The sequence below is a fragment of the Nicotiana sylvestris genome, chromosome 2, assembly GCF_000393655.2.
Source record: "Nicotiana sylvestris chromosome 2, ASM39365v2, whole genome shotgun sequence".
NCBI lineage: Eukaryota > Viridiplantae > Streptophyta > Magnoliopsida > Solanales > Solanaceae > Nicotiana > Nicotiana sylvestris.
In genome coordinates, this window is record NC_091058.1 from 11,528,238 (window position 1) to 11,549,902 (window position 21,665).

Here is a 21,665-nt window from a genome sequence, read left to right on the forward strand (position 1 = left end):
TGTTTTACTATGGGGTACTCGATTTACTATCCGGTTAGCCGTGAGAACGACTTCCTCTCACAAGTTCTGTGGCAAACTAGAACTTAACAACAATGTGTTCATCATCTCCTTTAATGAACGATTCTTTCTCTCTGCAATCCCATTGGATTAGGGAGTGTAAGCGGCCGTTGTTTGATGAATAATTCCATATTCTAAACATATTTCTTTAAAAGGGGATTCATATTCACCACCCCTGTCACTTCTTATCATTGAGCATATGTAGCAAAACCTTCCCTAACAGCACAAACATGGCGAGTGGCTCCAGAATTAATCCACCAGGTTGCATTCAGAAAGCATAACACACAAGTCATCAACATCTTCGTGCTTTTTAACCATGTTTGCTTGACCCTTCTTCTTGTTTTTCTTCGGAGCATGACAATCTATATTTTGTGTCCAACTTTCCCACAGTTGTAGCAATTTCTGTTGAACCGCTTCTTGCTTGGGTTGCTTTTCGGTCTTGAAGCCTGCTTCCTCTTTCTCTTATTTTGAGAAGTATCCTCAATAATGTTTGCTCCCATTATTATTTAGTTTCCACGGCCTCTCTTTTCAGCAGCTTTGTTGTCCTCTTCAATTCTCAACCAAATAATGAGATCTTCAAGTGACATCTCCTTGCATTTGTGTTCCAAGTAGTTTTTGAAGTCCTTCCACAAATGAGGCAACTTCTCAATCATCGCTGCTACTTGGAATGCTTCACTGATGACAAGACATTCAATGAAATTTATGTTAGTAAAAATACTAAAATTACTACTTTTAGCATCAGTATTAATTCAACTTATACCTTCAGCAAGAAGATCGTGAATAATCACTTGCAATTCCTGGACTTGGGTAATAACAGACTCGCTATCTACCATTTTGTAGTCTAAAAACTTAGCGGCAACGACTTTCTTTAACCCAACATCTTCAGTTTTGTACTTATTTTCAAGCGCAATTCACAATTCTTTTGACGTCTCCACACCACTGTAAACATTATACAGATCGTCCTCCAGTCCGCTAAGAATATAATTCTTGCACAGAAAATCGGAATGCTTCCACATATTAATTACGAGAAAGCGTTCATTCTCTGGAGTTTCATCGAGTAGAACATGAACATCTTCCTTAATGAACTTCTGTAGACTTAAAGTAGTCAAGTAGAAGAACATCTTTTGCTTCCACCGCTTGAAATCAATCCCGAAAAATTTTCTGGGTTTTTTCGCCGGTACCAACACCGGTGTTCGGCTTGTCGATGCATTGGCAGTCACCATTGGAACAACCTGGTTCCCGTTGTCATTAGTCATTTCTGTAAAATAATGACACAAATAAATGTTAAAATCATGTAGATTTTAATCTCTAACGAAGTAGAAAACCACAAAGGTTTTAATCTCCAGAACAATGAATATAACTCAAATATAAAAAATAAATTAAATTCCTTAAGCTTGTTAGTATACTGTATTTGTAAAGTAATTCTGGAGAAAATAAAATAACATATAAACAACAATATAAAGGAAACAGAAGTTAATCCGAGCCCACTGAATTCACATTATTTTCTTAAGGAACTTAACCCCCTCATAGTACCCAAGGTTGTGGATTATTTCCTCCCAGGATAGAACGAATTACATACTGGTGTAGTAGTACTTCAAACCCTACTGTTTCAGTGAACACAAAGTTTGGTAGCAAATCACACTTACTGTTGCTTTCTTTGAAGTTAAAACAATGCAGAAGAAAGGAGGAGAACTCAGAAAATCGTATGGAAAATTTGAGAGAATGGACTGGTATTTATAGCAAATGTTGAGCTCAAAACTTAAGAGGTGCAACTCTTCAGAATGACTGTTTATGTAAAATGGCCATAACATAAATGGCTATTTACGCTATTAACATTTTTGTTAATATTTGCTATTAATAAATAAATTTGGTTCAAAAAAATTAATCAATCAATCAATCGATCATTTGACCAAAGCTGAGGCCGGGCCGAGCGAGCGATAACGACGACGACGCGAGGCTTGCCTTGTTGTTAACTCTTTAAGAGCTAGAAGAAGTGCAATTATATATATAGCAATCAAAAACCTTTTCCGCTTTCAATATGGGACAATTTCCCTTTGTCAAGGAGGGAATCTCAAATGAAACTCAACAACAGCAACCCAGTATAATCCCACAAGTGGGGTCTAGGGAGGGTAGGATGTATGCAGCCTTATCCCTACCCTGGAAGGAAAGAGAGACTGTTTCCTATAGACCCTTGGCTAAAGAAGGTGAAGGAAGCCTTGATAACAAGTAATAGCAAGACAAGTAATTAGAAAACTAAATCGAAGATAGCAACAGAGAATATGAAAGAGGTACCGATAACAAGTAATAGCAAGATAATATATTTAGAGAAATAAATCCAAGGTAGCACACTAGAATATGAACGAAGTACTGCTAGTGAACTATGGAATTACCGATGGCAAGTAATAACGGAACAATACATGTGAGTATAGAAAACTAAAGGCTACCATACTAGCACTAACACTATCGAACTAGAGAATACAAGGGAAACACACGACTACCTACTAACTTTCTTCCCTAATCTTCAACATCCACACCTTTCTATCTAGGGTTATGTCCTCGGTCAGCTTAAGTTTCTCCATGTCCCGCCTGATCACCTCTCCCCAAGGCTTCTTTGGCCTACTTCTACCCCTCATCTCACCTCCCAAGGCCAACGTCTCACATCTCCTAACTGGGGCATCTGTGCCTCTCCTCTTAACATGCCCGAACCATCTCAACCTTGCCTCATGCATCTTTGCGTCCACAGGGGTCACTCCCACCTTGTCCCGAATAACTTCATTCCTAATTCTATCCAACCTAGTATGTCCACACATCCATCTCAACATCCTTATTTCCGCTACTTTCGTCTGCTGGACGTGGGACTTTTTGACTAGCCAACACTCTGCCCTATAAAACATAATCGGTCTAACTACTACCTTGTAGAACTTACCCTTAAGCCTCAGTGGCACATTCTTATCACACAAGACACCGAAAACGAGCCTCCACTTTATCCACCCTACTTCGATACGGTATATGACATCCTCATCTATCTCCCCATTCTTCTGAATTATAGATCCCAGGTACTTGAAACTCTCTCTTCTGGGAATGGTTTGCGTATTGAGTCTCGCATTCCCGTCTGCCTCCTGGATAGCACCGCTGAACTTGCACTCCAAGTATTCTGTCTTGGTCCTGCTCAACTTGAAACCCTTAGATTTTAGAGTATGTCTCTAGACCTCCAGCTTCTCATTAACGTCACCTCATGTCTCATCAACTAGTTGAAAGTCATCTGCAAATAACAAGCACCAAGGCACCTTCCCTTGAATGTGACGCGTCAAAGAATCCATCACTAGGGAAAACAAAAACGGGCTAAGTGTTGATCCCTGATGCAACCCTATCTCAACCGGAAAGTAGTTAGAGTCTCCTCCTACTGTCCTAACCCGTATCTTAGCCCCATCATACATGTCATGGATCACTCTAATATACGCTACAAGCACTCCTCTAGCCTCCAAACATCTCCATAGAACCTCTCTCGGGACTTTGATAAGCTCTCTCCAAGTCAATGAACACCATATGCAAGTCCTTCTTCACCACCCTATACTGCTCTACCAATCTCCTCACGATGTGAATAACCTGAGTAGTCGACCGTCCTGGCATGAGACCAAACTAGTTCTTGGAAATGGACACACACCTCCTCAACCTCCTTTCAATCACCCTCTTCCATACTTTCATCGTATGGCTTAGCAACTTTATACCCCTATAGTTGTTGCAGTTTTGGCATCCCTTTGTTCTTGTACAACGGGATCATCGTACTCCGCCTCCACTCTTCGGGCATCTTATTCATCCTAAAAAGGACATTAAACAACCTAGCAAGCCATTCCAAGCCCTCCTTACCCACGCTCTTCCAGAATTCCACTGGGATCTCGTCAGGCCCAATCGCTCTACCCTACTCATCCTGCGCATAGCCCCTACAACCTCCCCCACTCGTATGCATCTACAGTACCCAAAATCTCACTGCCGCTCCGAGTACTCCAACTCCCCCATCACAATGCCCCTATCTCCCTCTTCATTCAAGAGTTTATGGAACTAAGACTGCCATCTCTGCCTAATCTGTGCCCCTTCCAATAAAACTTTTTCCTCCTCGTCTTTTATGCATCTCACTTGTTCCAGATCCCGAGCATTCCGCTCCCTTACCTTCGTTAGCATGTACAACTTCTTGTCCCCGCCTTTATCCCCAATCTCTTCATATAAAGGACTAAACGCCGGGTCTTAGCTGCAGTAACTGCCAACTTCGCCTCCTTCCTAGCCTCCCTGTACCCCTCCTTGTTAGCACTCTTCTGTCCCTCGTCTATACTCTCTACTAGCTTCAAATATGCCGCTTTCTTGGCTTTTACTTTTCCTTGCACCTCTTCGTTCCACCATCAGTCCCCTTTATGGCTACCAGGAAAACCCTTTGAGACGCTTAACACCTCTCTCGCCACCTCTCTAATAAAATTTGTTGTCATAGACTACATACAACTCGCATCCCCGCTACTCCTCCAAGCCCCCACACCACAACATTTTAGGCCTATAGCCACACTTATTTAGGCAACACTCAAAAGGTGTTGCCAAAAGTATCTATAGGAACACTTTTTAGGCATGATTTTTGAGTAGAATCTTTGGCCACGGGTTTTAAGGTAACGCTTATAAAGCGTTCCGTTAATTGTAAAGATAACATTTTCTAAGTGTTGTCTAAATAAAAAAAAATTGGCCACGCTTTTTAATTATATTGCAACATTTTTGGACAGTTGCTATATTGTCATACTAAATGCAACCCTTTACAGACGTACCCTAGAAATTCCTTATAAAAAATATTTCCCAAAATATTTCCCACTAAAATTACACTTAATATTCCGCCAATTCTCATAAGTCCAAGATAACCCTATAGGAATAAGGAGCAAAATAGTTTTCACGCCACGGCTGCTCCAATGCCCTCAATCACTGCTTCTATTTCTTCGTTGCTTCATCCTTGGTTGCTGTTCTTCTATTTCTTTTAGAATTGTAAGTTCTCAGGCTTTTAGATCTAGTTATATTCTGGCCATCTCTGTTTTCTTTAATTTTCTAATCCCAAGAAAGAAAGAACTGAACAAGCCTCTACAAAGTTAATTTAGATAAAACTCATCTCATGAAAAAGTCTCTAATAGGTACTCTTTACTTTCCCAATTTATGATCTTGCATTTTGGCGATCTTTATCTTTTTAGGTAGTTAATATTTTTGTTGCAAAAAGTTATATTTCTTGATAGACTATTTAAAGTTTACTTTGTAAATAATAATGGTGGAAAAGAAAGTATAGATTCCTGTAGCATGATGAATAGCAAACGAAGACAATGTAGTTAGGTAAGTATCACAATCATTGAATAGCTAGAAACTAAATTATTCCAGATTTTTGAATCCACTTTTTGCCTCATATTGTGAATTTGGGTATTTTCAATTTCTAAATTTTTATATTATTCACCTTTATTTTTTGCAAATTCAGTGTAGTTATATAGTGATTGTTTATTTGAAGTTATCAGGTTTAACACTTATTTGAAGTTATCAGGTTTTAACACTTTTAATATCCTTTTTTATATGTATATTCACTTCTTAATCTGGTTCGAAAGTATGGTTTGATGGATATATGGTCCTATGTGTACCTAAGAGACGTTGGAGTTACTTTTACAGTGGCAATTATCTAACTTCTATTGCATGATATTGATTTCAAACTTAGAGTTATTACTGCCCAATTGAACGAGATGTTTTAATGTGCTTTTTATTACAGATTTGCAATGAATCAGAAGACGAGCTTGAAACAGAGGATGAGTTTGAATAAGAGGAGGACGAGTTTGATTCTGAGGATACATTATGAGTTTGATTATAATTTAAATAAAATATAGCTCAGCCCTTTCTTGATTAATGATTAAAGGTACATTAAATATTAGTAGATACTTGCTTTAGACTCAAATGAATGATATTTGTTTGTCGATGTTTCCTTGTCTATTTTGTCATGTTCTAATATTAATTTTTTTCCTGATGGTTTCTTTCTTATGCTTATATATTTCCTGCTCATATAATTTTAGAGTCTCACTTTTGGTTTTTAAAGCATTTGGTTACTATTATGTGCCTCAATTTAGTTTTATAGCATGACGAACTATAGTACATCATATATGAAAAAAGGTTTAAGTCCTCTAGTTTGCAATAAATATCCCAAGAAGTAAACGTGAGTAAGTAGAAATTATAGTTCTGAATTTGTCACTAATCTTATTACTGGAGTATTGAAAAATGTGTTAAAGTATATATATTTCTTCCTTTTTTTATCAGGCGGTGCTCATTAAACTAAAGAAAATTGTGGACTAACTAATTTTGAGGAAGCAAATAAATACTGAACAGGTATATCTCTGCAACTCTATTTATCTATTTATGAAGCATAGGCTATTTGTTTTTGTAACTGAACAACTTGTGTGTGACGACCCAAAGGGTCATCATCGTAGTTCTTCCTTGTTCCGTGCTTCCGAGGCCTTGAAAACTTCGCTTTTAGTTGCCTCAATTTGCGTGCGCAATTCGGGCGCGTAGCCGGAAAGCTTTTATGTTGAAATATGCGAATTATGTGAAAAATTTGATGAATTTTGATATTAATATGCATAATATTGACTTCGGTAAATATTTTGGGTAAACGGACCTGGACCTGTGATTCGCCGGTCCCGGAGGGTCCGTAGAAAAATATGGGACTTGGGCGTATGCCCGGAATCAAATTCCAAGGTCCCAAGCTCGAGAAATGAATTTTTGTGTGAAATTGTTCTCTGAAATTAATTAAGGAAAAAGAAGAAGAAAATTGATCAGAAAACTGTGGTATCGGGCTCGTATTTTGGTTCCGACGCCCGGTGCGAGTCTTAAATATGTTTTAAGCACTATCTGTAAAGTTTGGCTAAAAACGGACGTCATATGACGTGTTTCGGACTTAAAATGGGGAATTTGAGTTTTATGAAAGTTGAAAGAAAATCATGTGTTTCGAGGCTTGATCCTATGTATATGATGTCGTTTTGGCGATTTGATCGAACGAGTAAGTCCGTAAGGTATTTTCGAGATCATGAATGTTTGGTTTGGAGCCCCGAGGGCTCGGGTAAGTTTTGAGTGGGGCCCGGGAGGTATTAGACATTAAAAATGCAGGTTCAGATATTGCAGGCCCCAGTGCGGCCGCGGCCATTTCTGAGCGGTCCGCGCTGGCAGCCACGCGACCGCGATGCTTTTCTGTGCGGTCCGCGTGGTGGGGTTCAGAGGGTCGACCAGCGCAGTCGCGCACCAAATCAGTGCGGTCCACGCTGGGTGGGTTCAGAGAAAGCCCACTTCTTCCCTCCCTCGGCGCGGCCGCGGTACATTTCTGCGCGGTCCGCGCCAACCCCCAGCAAAGTATATAAACTCGGAATTTTCAGTCATTTTTCCACTTTTCAAAAACCCAAAACCTAAGAGGCGATTTTCCAAACAACTTTTCTTCTCCAAAACGATTGGTAAGTGATTTCTAACTTAATTTTCTTTATTCTTTGACATCTTTTAACATGATTTTAAATGCAAATCAAAGATTCTCATGGGGGAAATTGAGTGTTTTGGGTAGAACTTAGGTTTTCTACAAATTGAGAAGTTGAACTTCAATTTGAGGTCCGATTTCAAAACAAATCATATATTTGGATTCGTGGGAGAATGAGTAACCGGGTTTTGGTCCGAACCTCGAGTTTTGACCAAGTGAGTCCGGGGGTGTTTTTGACCATTTTGGGAAAAACCTTGTAAAATTTATTTTCATGCATGGGGAGTGATTCATTTAGTAATTATTAATGTGATTAAGTAACTTATGACTAGATTCGAGCGGATTGGTGGTGGAATCAAGAGGTAAAGCTATACTAGAAGCGTGAGTTGAGTTTGGAGCATTCAATGTAAGTGTTTGTTCTAACTTTGACTTGAAAGAATAAGATTAGGATGTTATTTGCTACTTGCTAATGTGAAGTACGATGTATAGGTATGGTGACAGTTATCTATGCACTAGAGTCTAGCATGACCGCGAGTCTTAATTGCTTTTAATTCAAATGACGTGATACAACTGTCTTGGTTAGCTGATGAGTTTCATATAATGCGAACGGTTGAGGTAGAATTGTGATTGGTGTATTTTTGGAGCGTTAGCTTGAACAGGAATGTGTTAGTTGAGGAAAAAATGATTTAAAAAGAGAATGTGTTGTGATTACTCCCTTGCCGGGATGTGTATACTGATATATACTCTCCCTTGTCGGGATATTTTGGGTTGTTGGCTGTACCCTTGCCGGGTTAAAAGTATTGAGTTGTTATTCTTCCCTGAAGGGGGTCTACTATATGAAGTCAGATATTATGAACTATATTATGGGATCGTGTGGCACGCCGTCCACGTGTACATCATTAAAAAGGGATCGTGTGGCACGCCGTCCACGTATGATTTTACGAAATGGGATCGAGTGGTACACCTACAACAAATTAGAGTGATTATTGGTTATTGGCCTCCGTTGCCGGTGACATATTGTGCACTGTGATAAAGATGAAATGGGAACGAGTGGTACGCCTACCACGTGGTATATGAAAATTGGGATCGTGTGGCGCGCCGTCCACTTATATATATGATATGAATTGGGATCGTGTGGCACGCCGTCCACTTATATATGATATTGTGGGATCGTGTGGCACGCCGTCCACTATATATATATACACATATATCATGGGAACCAGAGTTTCTTATGCTTATTTCCGACATTTCATTTTTATCTGTTACTCCCCGATAGCATGTCCCCTCCTAGCTTTACTTTGTATTATCTTGTTATTGTTTTCTTGCACTTGTATATATATCTGTACATGTTAATTATGGTAGGTCCTGTCTAGCCTCGTCACTACTTCGCCGGGGTTAGGCCAGACACTTACTAACACATGGGGTCGATTGTGCTGATGCTACACTCTGTACATTTTTGTGCACAGATCAGGGAGCAGCTTACGGACCGCAGCAGTAGGACTTCTGGGAGCTATCTTCAGTCCAGGGACTCTCGAGGTAGCCTAGCTGGCGTTCGCAGGCCGAAGTCCCTTTCCATGTTTTTCGTTTGTTCATCTTGTATCAGACAAACATGATGTATTTCCTTTCAAACATTGTTTGTAGTATTCTGTAGTAGTCCGTGAGCTAGTGACACCAGACCTTGGGTAGTGATGTGTATTACACTTCCGCACTTTTGGTTTTCAATTGCTTTAGATTTAAAGTCTTTCGCTTAAATTTTGTCTCGTTTATTCTGCTGATGGAAGAAAGCAGGAAAAATGTTTTATATATTTGGCTTGCCTAGCTCCGATAGTAGGCGCCATCACGACACCCGATGGTGGGAAATCTGGGTCGTGACAAGTTGGTATCAGAGCACTAGGTTACTTAGGTCTCACAACTCACAGACAAGCTCGGTAGAGTTTGAGGGATCGGTACGGAGACGTCTGTATTTATCTCGCAGAGGCTACTGAGTTAGGAAAACTTCACCTTGTTCATTCTTGTCGTGCGATTTTGTTTCTCAAGTACTGATTGTCTTTCCACTTTGTTCTTTCGTAGATGGCGAGGACATGTGCTTCCTCTTCTACCGTGCAGCAGCCCGAGCCCCCAGCAGCAGCTCCTATCAGAGGCAGGGGGTGAAGCCGAGGCCGTGCCAGAGGCCGAGGTCGGGGCAGAGCTCAGCCCCGAGCAGCAGTCCCAGAGGTGGAGCCTCATATTGACTATGACAAGGAGGTTCCAGCTCCAGTAGCTCTAGTGGGCCCAGCTCAGGTCCCAGAGGGTTTCATAGCCACTCCAGTGCTTCAGGACGCTTTGGTCCGATTGGTAGGCTTTATGGAGGGCATTTCTAGGGCGGGTTTGCTTCCCGTAGCACCAGCCACGTCTCAGGCCGGGGGAGGAGTTCAGACTCCCGCTACTCATACTCCAGAGCCGGTAGCTCCTCCGACCCAGGCTCCAGCAGTTCAGCCAACTATGGCAGTTCAGCGAGTTGCAGCAGTCCAGTCAGGTATTGCGGCTCAGTCCAGTGATGGTGCGGCTATGTTCGCGGATGCTCTGTGGAAGCTAGATCGGTTCACCAAGCTCTTCACTACCACATATAGTGGCACACCTTCAGAGGATGCCTAGAATTTCATATGCAGCTGTCATGAGGTTCTTCGGACTATGGGTATTTTAGAGACCAATGGGGTCGACTTCGCCACTTTTCGCCTAGCAGGATCCGCCAAGACTTGGTGGAGAGATTTCTGTTTAGCCAGGCCAGCAGGGTCGCCATCATTGACCTGGGATCAGTTTTCAGAGTTATTTCTGGGGAAGTTTCTCCCAGTTACTCAGCGGGATGCCCTTCGCAGGCAGTTTGAGCGTCTCCAGCAGGGTTCGATGTCAGTTACCCAATATGAGACACAGTTTATTGATCTTGCACGCCATACCATTGTGATACTCCCCACTGAGAGAGAGAGGGTGCGGAGTTTTGTTGATGGGTTGGTCCAGCCGATCCGTGTTCAGATGGCCATGAGTGCCGGGAGTGAGATTACATTTCAGGAGACAGCAGATGGTGCCCGCTGGATAGAGCTGACACTTTCTCAGGGAGGTGGTCATGGGTCTGATAAGAGGCCCTGTCATTCTGGTAAATTCAGTGGTACCTCGTCTGGAGGTAGGGATTCTTATGGTAGAGGCCATCCTTCGAGGCCCTTTCAGTCAGCTCTCCAAGCTTCTCATGGTACACCAGGTGGTCGTGGTTCTCAGCCGCAGTATTCTGACCAGCAGCTCTTCAGTTCACCATCAGCACCTATCAGTGCACCATCACTTCGTTATTCTCAGCAGTCGAGGGCTTGTTATACTTGCGTCGATGTGAGTCACATTGCCAGATATTGCCCTCGAGCTTCCAGCAGCTCGCAACAGCAGGGTCCTCGCCCGATGATCCAGGCACCAGTTGCCCCACAGCCTGCCCAGCCAGCTAGAGGCGGGGGTAGAGGACATAGAGGTGGAACTAGAGGTCTTAGAGGTGGAGCTCAGACCGCTAGAGGTAGGGGTCAGCCAACAGCAGATCGTCCCAGGGATATGATTCAGGGAGGTGGGGGCCCAGCCCCATTGTTATGCCTTGCCAGCCAGGCCAGAGGCTGAGTCATCAGATGCTGTGATTATAGGTACTATTCTGGTCTGTGATAGGGATACTTCTGTGCTGTTTGATCCCGGATCTACGTGTTCATATGTGTCATCCTATTTTGCACCCTATTTGGTTATGCCTAGTGAGGCCTTGAGTATTCCTGTATATGTGTCTACGCCAGTGGGGGATTCTATAGTGGTGGACCGGGTTCATCGTTCCTGTGTTGTGGTATTCAGGGGTCTTGAGACCCGTGTTGACTTGTTGCTCTTGGATATGGTAGATTTCGACGTCATATTAGGGATGGATTGGTTGTCCCCGTATCATGCGATCTTGGATTGCCATTCCAAGACCGTGACCTTGACGTTGCCAGATTTACCCCGACTAGAGCGGAGAGGGACCCCAGGTCATACCACTCGCAGCGTTATTTCTTCTGTGAAGGCTCGACGCATAGTCGAGAAGGGGTGTCTAGCTTATCTGGCTTATGTTCGTGACTCTAGCGCTGAGGTCCCGTCTATTGATTCTGTTCCTATTGTTCGGGAGTTTCCCGAGGTTTTCCCTTTAGACCTGCCGGGCATGCCGCCCGACAGGGATATCGATTTTTGTATTAATCTGGCGCCGGGCACTCAGCCCATTTGTATTCCGTCGTATCGTATGGCGCGGCCCGAGTTGAAAGAGTTAAAGGACAAGCTTCAGGATTTGCTTGAAAGGGGTTTCATTAGATCCAGTGTTTCGCCGTGGGGCGCACCAGTGATATTTTTGAAGAAAAAAGATGGCTCGACGAGGATGTGCATTGATTACCGGCAATTGAACAAGGTGACGATTAAGAACAAGTATCCACTACCGAGGATTGACGATTTATTCGACCAGCTTCAGGGTGCGAGGGTGTTTTCAAAGATAGATTTGAGATCTGGCTACCACCAGCTGAGAATTAGGGCGTCTGATGTCCCTAAGACAGCATTTCACACTCGGTATGGGCACTATGAGTTTTTTGTCATGTCATTTGGATTGACTAATGCCCCAGCAGCGTTCATGGAGTTGATGAACCGAGTGTTCAGACCTTATTTGAACTTGTTCGTGATAGTTTTCATTGACGATATTCTTATATACTCCCGCAGTCAGGAGGAGCATGAGCAGCACCTCAGAGCGGTTCTTCAGACCTTGAAGGATAGTCAGTTGTATGCTAAGTTCTCGAAGTGCGAGTTTTGGTTGAGTTCGGTCGCATTCCTGGGTCATGTCGTATCAACAGCAGGTATTCAGGTAAACCCGAAGAAGATAGAGGCAGTCCAGAACTGGCCTCGACTAGCTTCAGCTACAGAGATTCAGAGTTTCCTGGGGTTAGCAGGTTACTACCGTCGGTTCGTGGAGGGGTTTTCATCCATTGCAGCCCTTATGACCAAATTGACCTAGAAAGGTGCCCAGTTCAGATGGTCAGATGAGTGTGAGGCGAGCTTTCAGAGGCTCAAGGCAGCTCTGACCACGACACCAGTGTTGGTTTTGCCCACAGGTTCAGGGCCTTATACAGTCTATTGTGATACATCTCGTATTGGACTTGGTGCAGTGTTGATGCAGGATGGCAAAGTCATTGCCTATGCTTCGAGGCAGTTAAAGATCCACGAGAAGAATTATCCGGTGCATGATCTTGAGTTGGCATCCATCATTCATGCCTTGAAAATCTGGAGGCATTACTTATATGGTGTGACGTGTGAGGTGTTCACGGATCATAAGAGTCTTCAGTATTTGTTCAAGCAAAAGGAGTTGAATTTGAGGCAGAGGAGGTGGTTGGAATTGTTGAAAGATTATGACATCACTATCTTATATCACCCGGGAAAGGCCAATGTGGTGGCCGATGCCTTGAGTAGGAAGTCAGCCAGTATGAGCAGTCTTGCTTATATTCCGGTCGGTGAGAGACCGCTTGCTTTGGACGTTCAGGATTTGGCCAATCAGTTTGTGAAGTTGGACATTTCTGAGCCTAGTCGAGTATTAGCTTGCACGGTCGCTCGTTCTTCGTTATTGGAGCGTATCCGTGATCGGCAGTTCGATGATCCCCATTTGTGTGTCTTGAGAGACACGGTACAACGTGGAGGTGCCAAGAAAGTGACCTTGGGAGATGATGGTGTATTGAGATTGCAGGGTCGAGTTTGTGTGCCTAACGTGGATGGGCTTTGGGAATTGATTTTAGAGGAGGCCCATAGCTCCCGGTACTCTATTCATCCGGGCGCCGCGAAGATGTATCAGGATTTGCGGCAGCATTATTGGTGGCGTAGAATGAAGAAAGATATTGTGGCATATGTGGCACGATGTTTGAATTGTCAGCAGGTTAAGTATGAGCATGAGAGGTCTGGTGGGTTGTTTCAGAGGATTGAGCTTCCCGAGTGGAAGTAGGAGCGAATCACTATGGACTTCGTTACTGGACTTCCGTTGACTCGGAAGAAGTTTGACGCGGTTTGGGTTATTGGTGATAGGCTGACCAAGTCAGCGCATTTTATTCCCGTTGCAGCCACCTATTCATCCGAGAGATTAGCTGAGATTTACATCAGTGAGATCGTCCGCCTTCATGGGGTGCCCATATCTATCATTTCGGACTGGGGTCCGCAGTTTACCTCGCATTTCTGGAGAGCAGTTCAACGAGATTTAGGCACCCAGGTGCAGTTGAGCACAACATTTCATCCCCAGATGGACGGTCAGTCCGAGAGGACTATTCAGATTCTTGAAGATATGCTCCGAGCATGTGTTATTGATTTTGGAGGCTTGTGGGACCAGTTTTTGCCTTTAGCAGAGTTCGCCTACAACAACAACTACCAGTCCAGCATCCAGATGGCTCCGTATGAGGCGTTGTATGGTAGGCGATGTCGGTCTCCAGTTGAATAGTTTGAGCCGGGAGAGGCTCGATTATTGGGTACTGATTTGGTTCAGGAGGCCTTGGATAAAGTCCGGATTATTCAGGATAGACTACGTACAACTCAGTCCAGACAGAAGAATTATGCAGACCGCAAGGTCAGAGATGTTGCTTTCATGGTTGGTGAGCGGGTACTGCTCCATGTATCGCCTATGAAAGGCGTGATGAGATTTGGGAAGAAGGGCAAGCTCAGCCCTAGGTTTATCGGTCCATTTGAGATTCTTGATCGTGTGGGAGAGGTGGATTATAGACTTGCCTTGCCACCTAGCTTGTCAGCTGTGCATCCCGTATTTCATGTATCTATGCTCCGGAAGTATCACGGCGATCCATCGCACGTGTTGGATTTTAGCACTGTCCAATTGGACAAGGATCTGTCATATGAGGAGGAGCCGGTGGCTATTCTAGACCGGCAGGTTCGACAGTTGAGGTCGAAGAGTTTTCCTTCGGTGCGTGTTCAGTGGAGAGGTCATCCTCCTAAGGCATCGACCTGGGAGTCCGAGTTTGATATGCGGGGCCGTTATCCTCATTTATTTCCCGACTCAAGTACTTCTTTCTTTTGTATGTTCGAGGACGAACGGTTGTTTTAGAGGTGGAGAATGTGACGACCCAAAGGGTCATCACCGTAGTTCTTCCTTGTTCCGCACTTTCGAGGCCTTGAAAACCTCGCTTTTAGTTGCCTTGATTTGCGTGCGCAGTCCGGGCGCGTAGCCGGAAAGCTTTTATGTTGAAATATGCGAATTATGTGAAATATTTGATGAATTTTTATATTAATATGCATAATATTGACTTCGATCAATATTTTGGGTAAACGGACCCGGACCTGTGATTCGACGGTCCTGGAGGGTCCGTAAAAAAATATGGGACTTGGGCGTGTGCCCAGAATCAAATTCCGAGGTCCCAAGCCCGAGAAATGAATTTTTGTGCGAAATTGTTCTCTGAAATTAATTAAGGAAAATGAAGAAGAAAATTGATCAGAAAACTGTGGTATCGGGCTCGTATTTTGGTTCCGACGCCCGGTGCAAGTCTTAAATATGTTTTAAGCACTATCTGTAAAGTTTGGCTAAAAACGACCGTCATATGACGTGTTTCGGACTTAAAATGGGGAATTTGAGTTTTATGAAAGTTGAAAGAAAATCATGTGTTTCGAGGCTTGATCATATGTATATGATGTCGTTTTGGTGATTTGATCGCACGAGTAAGTCCGTAAGGTGTTTTCGAGATTATGAATGTTTGGTTTGGAGCCCCGAGGGCTCGGGTGATTTTTGAGTGGGGCCCGGGAGGTCTTAGACATTAAAAATGCAGGTTCAGATATTGCAGGCCTTAGTGCGGCCGCGGCCATTTTCGCGCGGTCCACGCTGGCAGCCACGCGGCCGCGATGCTTTTTCTGTGCGGTCCACATGGTGGGGTTCAGAGGGTCGACCAGCGCGGCCGCGCACCAAATCAGTGCGGTCCGCACTGGGTGGGTTCAGAGAAAGCCCATTTCTTCCCTCCCTCGGCGCGGCCGTGGTATATTTCTGCGCGGTCCGCGCTTGCCCCCAGCAAAGTATATAAACTCGGGATTTTCAGTCATTTTTCCACTTTTCAAAAACCCAAAACCTAAGAGGCGATTTTTGAAAAAAAATTTCTTCTCCAAAACGATTGGTAAGTGATTTCTAACTTAATTTCTTTATTCTTTGACATCTTTTAACATGATTTCAAATGCAAATCAAAGATTTTTATGGGGGAAATTGAGTGTTTTGGGTAAAACCTAGGTTTTCTACAAATTGAGAAGTTGGACCTCAATTTGAGGTCCGATTTCAAAACAAATCATATATTGGATTCGTGGGAGAATGGGTAACCAGGTTTTGGTCCGAACCTCGAGTTTCGACCACGTGGGTTCGGCGGTGTTTCTGACCATTTTGAAAAAAAAACCTTGTAAAATTTATTTTCATGCATGGGGAGTGATTCATTTAGTAATTATTAATGTGATTAAGTAACTTATGACTAGATTCGAGCGGATTGGTGGTGGAATCAAGAGGTAAAGCTATACTAGAAGCGTGAGTTGAGTTTGGAGCATTCGAGGTAAGTGTTTGTTCTAACTTTGGCTTGAGGGAATAGGATTAGGATGATATTTGCTACTTGCTAATGTGGAGTACGGTGTATAGGCATGGTGACGGTTATCTATGCACCGGAGTCTAGCATGACCGTGAGTCTTGATTGCTTTTAATTCGAATAATGTGACACAAGCTCCTTGTTTATTTGATGAGTTTCATATAATGTGAACGGTTGAGGTAAAATTGTGATTGGTGTACTTTTGGAGCGTTAGCTCGAACATGAATGTGTTAGTTGAGGAAGAATGGATTTAAAAAGGAGAATGTGTTGTGAATACTCCCTTGCCGGGATGTGTAGACTGATATATATATTCTCCCTTGTCGGGATATTTTGGGCTGTTAGCTGTACCCTTGCCGGGTTAAAGGTATTGAGTTGTTATTCTCCCCTGAAGGGGTCTACTATATGAAGTCAGATATTATGAACTATATTATGGGATCGTGTGGCACGCCGTCCACTTATATATGATATTATGGGATCGTGTGGCACGCCGTCCACTTATATATGATATGGGATCGAGTGGTACGCCTACCACAAATTAGAGTGATTATTGGTTATTGGCCTCCGTTGCCGGTGACATATTGTGCACTGTGATAAAGATGAAATGGGAACGAGTGGTACGCCTACCACGTGGTATATGAAAATTGGGATCGTGTGGCGCGCCGTCCACTTATATATATGATATGAATTGGGATCGTGTGGCACGCCGTCCACTTATATATGATATTATGGGACCGTGTGGCACGCCGTTCACTATATATATATATACACATATATCATGGGAATCGGAGTTTCTTCTGCTTATTTCCGATATTTCATTTTTATCTGTTACTCCCCGATAGCATGTCCCCTCCTAGCTTTACTTTGTAATATCTTGTTATTGTTTTCTTGCACTTGTATATATATATATATATATATATGTACAAGTTAATTGTGGTAGGTCCTGTCTAGCCTCGGTCACTACTTCGCCGGGGTTAGGCCAGGCACTTACCAGCACATGAGGTCGATTGTGCTGATGCTACACTCTGTGCATTTTTGTGCACAGATCAGGGAGCAACTTACGGACCGCAGCAGTAGGACTTCTGGGAGCTATCTTCAGTCCAGGGACTCTCGAGGTAGCCTAGCTGGCGTTCGCAGGCCGAAGTCCCTTTCCATGTTTTTCGTTTGTTCATCTTGTATAAGAAAACATGATGTATTTCCTTTCAGACATTGTTTGTAGTATTCTGTAGTAGTCCGTGAGCTAGTGACACCAGACCTTGGGTAGTGATGTGTATTGCACTTCCGCATTTTTGTTTTTCAGTTGCTTTAGATTTAAAGTCTTTCGCTTAAATTTTGTCTCGTTTATTCTACTGATGGAAGAAAGTAGGAAAAGTGTTTTATATATTTGGCTTGCCTAGCTCCGATAGTAGGCGCCATCACGACACCCGATGGTGGGAAATCCGGGTCGTGACGTTGTGTTCCTCTGACTTAGTAATTTCCATATTTCAATTGGCTAAGTGGAAAGAAAACATAACCTTTCCCTGTTGATTCTAGTTACTCGTTCAGGTATAGTACTATTTGGGATTCAATGTTTCTAGAGCTGCATTAATGTAACGACCCGACCGGTCGTTTTGAGCTTTTGTACTTTGATCGCTAGTTCTCGGGCATGAATTTCCCCGTGTAACGTATTATGACTGATGTAGATCGTTGGTTTTGGTTTTCAGGAAAAAAATCGAAATGAATTTGAAGAAATAGTCTCAGTTGAGAGCTTTGAATTTGAAAGGTTAACTAAGAGTTGACTTATTTGTATATGAGCCCGGATCGGAAATTTTATGATTTGGATAGTTTCGTTGGGTGATTTATGACTTAGAAGCGCGATCGGAATGCATTTTGGAAGCCCGTGGAAGGATTTGGCTTGAATTGGCAAAGTTAGTATTTTGGCGAATTTCGGTTGATAGGTGAGATTTTGATCTGAGGGTCAGAATGGAATTCCAATAGTTGCTGTAGCTTCGTTATGTCATTTGTGATGTGTGTGCAAAATTTCAGGTTATTCGGACATCGTTTGGTCGGGTTTTTGATCGAAAGTGTATTTCGAAAGTTTTTGGAAACTTAGGCTTGAATTCGATGTGTTTTGGGTAATTTGATGTTGTTTGAGGTGTTTTGATGATTGGAACAGGTTTGAATGATGTTATGAATTATGTTGGCATGTTTGGTCGGGGTCTCATGAGGCTAGGATAAGTTTTGGAAGAAGTTTTGGAAGAAGTTTTGCCGTTTTGAGCATAAGCATGTAATGATCCAAAGGTCCATTTTTAGTTCTAGAGATCGAAATTTGATTTTGAAACTTCCGGAATTTTGATAATGAATTATAGGACTGATCTAGAAAGTTTGGTCTAATTTCATCAAGTCGCGATTGAGTTTTTGACACGAAACATGAGTTAATTGTTTAACGAGCGAAATGGGTATTGAACTGAGCAAATGAGGTCCGAATTGAGTTTCGACTTAAGGGCTATGTTCGTATTATTATTTGTGACTCATAGGAATAAGAATAATCAAATTTCTAGTTCGTATGATGGAGTTAGAGCCTTTTTAGTGAAAAGAAAAGTTGCTGCAATTTTCTGGGCAGTTTTTACATTTTCGCACGTGTGAACAGTAACTACACCTACGTGAACAATATCTATCTACAGTACCATGTACAGTAAACATGAACAGTATCCGTGTACAGTATATATGAACAGTACCCGTATACAGTACCCATGAACGGTACCATGAACAGTCCCCCATGAACAGTAAAATGCATGAACAGTAACCGCGAAAATTTATGGACAGTGTATGATTCGGGCAGTCCGAGAGTTTTCTCATTTTTGGAGCTTTGGAGCTCGGATTGAAGCGATTTTCGAAGCGATCACCATATGGATTGGGGTAAGTGTTATATATCCAAAAATGATTATATTTAATGATTCCATGGTTATTTTCATCAAGAATTAGTGAATCAAATGGAAGAAATTGGAGAAAATTTGTAAACTTTTCAAAAATGAAAATTCTAGATTTGGATGCCGAATTGTTATCGGAATTCAATAATTTTGGTATGGTTGGACTCGTGGTTGAATGGGTTATCGGATTTTGTGAGTTTCATCGAATTCCGAAGCATGGGCCCAGGGGCCGGGTTTGAGCAATTTCAGGATTTTGATGTTAAATTGGATATTTTCGAGTGGGCTTCGCTCCCTTAGCATATTTTAATGATTATGTACTGATTGTGGCTAGATTTGGAGCATCCGAAGGTCAATTCGTGCGGGCGAGGCATCGCGGGCTAGATTTTGGACCGGATCGAGGTAAGTAATGATTGTAAATACTGTCCTGAGGGTTTGAAACCCCAGATTATACGTCGTTGTGTTACTTTGAGGTGACTTGCATGCTAGATGACGAGCGTGGGGTAGAGCACCGCTGGAGATTGTTACCTAGTCCATCCCGAACGAATATTTTAATGCGTATTTGATAGTTAATTGTTTGACATTATTATATTTTTGGGATGTATGCCATGTTTGGGGCCTTGTGCCGACTTGTTGAGACCCTTAGGGGCATTTTTACTATCTTTCCTCACTCTATTTGTTTGAAAGCATATTCTCAGTCATGTTTTACCTGTTTACTGCTCAAATCTGGCTTTATCACTATATTCTTAAAATGTGGAAATTGTTTTGGGCTGAGTTCCCTGTTTTACTGAGATAGACCGAGGGTCTGATTGTGAGATTGATGACTGAGATAGACTGAGAGTCTGATGGTGAGGTTAATGACTGAGAGAGGCCGAGGGCCTAGTTGTGAGGACTATATATCTATGGATCGGGCTGCACGCCACATCAATGTATATATATATATATGTATATGGATCGGGCTGCACGCCGCAGCAATACTTATATGGATCGGGCTGCGCTTCGCAGCAATATAGCGCTTGGGCTGTAGGAGCCCCTTCAGAGTCTACACACCCCCAGTGAGCGCAGTCGACTATTTATATGGATCAGGATGTGCGCCACAGCGATGCATGGATCGGGCTGCACGCCGCAGCAGTTACTTTGATTTCAGTTATTGTGAGAGATATACGGATCGGGCTGCACGCCGCAACGGTTACAATATGGTACCAATTGAGCGTGAATGCTGAGTGCGAGTACTGATTGGTAAGAGTTGAGTCACAAGTGACAGAGAGGCTAGCCCGAGCGGCGATAGATATATACATGCATATGAGTGATGTTTTTGCCTGAGAGGCCTGTTTATGGACTTATTGATTTCGCTCCTCTTTAAAGTGAATTTCTATCGAATATGTTGATTTATCGACTGTTTTCACTCATCTTTATATTGAGTCTCTGTCGGAAAGTGGAACAAATGTTTTAAAACAACTTTTATTTAAACTGGGGTTTATGAAATGTTTAGAAATTAATCACTGATTTGGCATTGGTTATTTCCACTGAGATTTTTAAGTTATGAAGTGTTTATGATTACTGTTTTGCCCGAGGGGCTGTTTTACAAACTATATTTTGCCCGAGGGGTCGATTATGGCTTTAATCTCTATTATTACCTTAAATGGTATTGAACCCCTACCAAAACTGCTGGAAAGTATTTCAAAATGATTTTTACTAAAAGCTGAATTTTAAAAGGGAAGATTGACTCGTATTATGATTTGAAGGCCTGTTGTGTTTATTGAGCCTAACGTGAATATGGATTCATTATTTCCTACTGTTCAGCTTTTATTTACTCTTATTACTTGCTGGGTTGGAGTACTCACATTACTCCCTGCACCTCGTGTGTAGATTCAGGTATATCGGAACCCGGTAGCTGGTGTTGATAGCTCAGCCGCGGAGTCATCAAAGTTAGCAAGGTGGCTACATGACGTTCGCAGCACCGCTTCCTTCCCCTCATTGTTGTTACTGTATTTAGTACTTTTTTAGACTTTTGTTGTATTCAGACCTTGATAGTTGCTCATGACTAGTGACACCCTGATGTCGGGCTGATATTTTATTCCGCACTGTTGTTCCAAGATTTTATTATAAAACATTGTTTAATTTAAAGACTTAAAAATGACTCTTAATGCTCAAAGGGTTAAGGTGAGTGTTTTGTCGGCTGGCCTTGTCTTTACGAGAGGCGCCATCACGACCAGGCCGGTTTGGGGTCGTGACAATTAAAGTCTTCATTTTTTAACCTGTAGTACTTCACTTAGCATCTCAAATTAATTTGAAAGGGAGTGCTGAAAGTCTATATCTTGTTCTTCTTTTACACGGTCTCTTTCTTTTGCCCCCTCCAACACTATCAACAAAGAAGCTGCATGCTCAGGTAAAGCCACAAGGCTAATAGTTTAATTCGTTTATTTAGTTTCTTGAATATTATGAAGTAAATAGAAACACAAGTAATCTTCTTCTTCTTCTCAGAAGAAGATGAGTACTCAACCTCATCAAGAAACATAAAAAGCTTTCATTTTTATTAGATGCTTTGTACTGTGAAGAAGACACTTGGGAAGAAGATTTTTTTCACTGAGAAGGCAAAGG

The 21,665-nt window shown here is 42.5% G+C and overlaps 1 protein-coding gene and 1 long non-coding RNA gene across 3 annotated transcripts; both read left to right on the plus strand.

Moving 5' to 3' along the window:
- The first annotated feature begins 4,875 nt into the window (after nt 1-4,875).
- On the plus strand, nt 4,876-9,307 carry LOC104213429 (uncharacterized). 2 transcript variants are annotated; one of them, XR_011405238.1, is made up of 4 exons: nt 4,876-5,070; nt 5,828-5,971; nt 6,367-6,435; nt 9,031-9,307. It is a non-coding gene; the product is annotated as an uncharacterized lncRNA (long non-coding RNA). The 2 variants fall into 2 exon arrangements; XR_011405239.1 differs by lacking the exon at nt 9,031-9,307 and adding an exon at nt 7,897-9,003.
- Nucleotides 9,308-9,772: 465 nt separating this feature from the next.
- On the plus strand, nt 9,773-21,155 carry LOC138886482 (uncharacterized). Its single transcript, XM_070167701.1, has 2 exons — nt 9,773-11,214; nt 20,934-21,155. The coding sequence occupies exon 1, from the start codon at nt 10,235-10,237 to the stop codon at nt 11,189-11,191; it is 957 nt and encodes a 318-aa protein (XP_070023802.1). The 5' UTR covers nt 9,773-10,234; the 3' UTR covers nt 11,192-11,214; nt 20,934-21,155.
- The last annotated feature ends 510 nt before the right edge of the window (nt 21,156-21,665 follow it).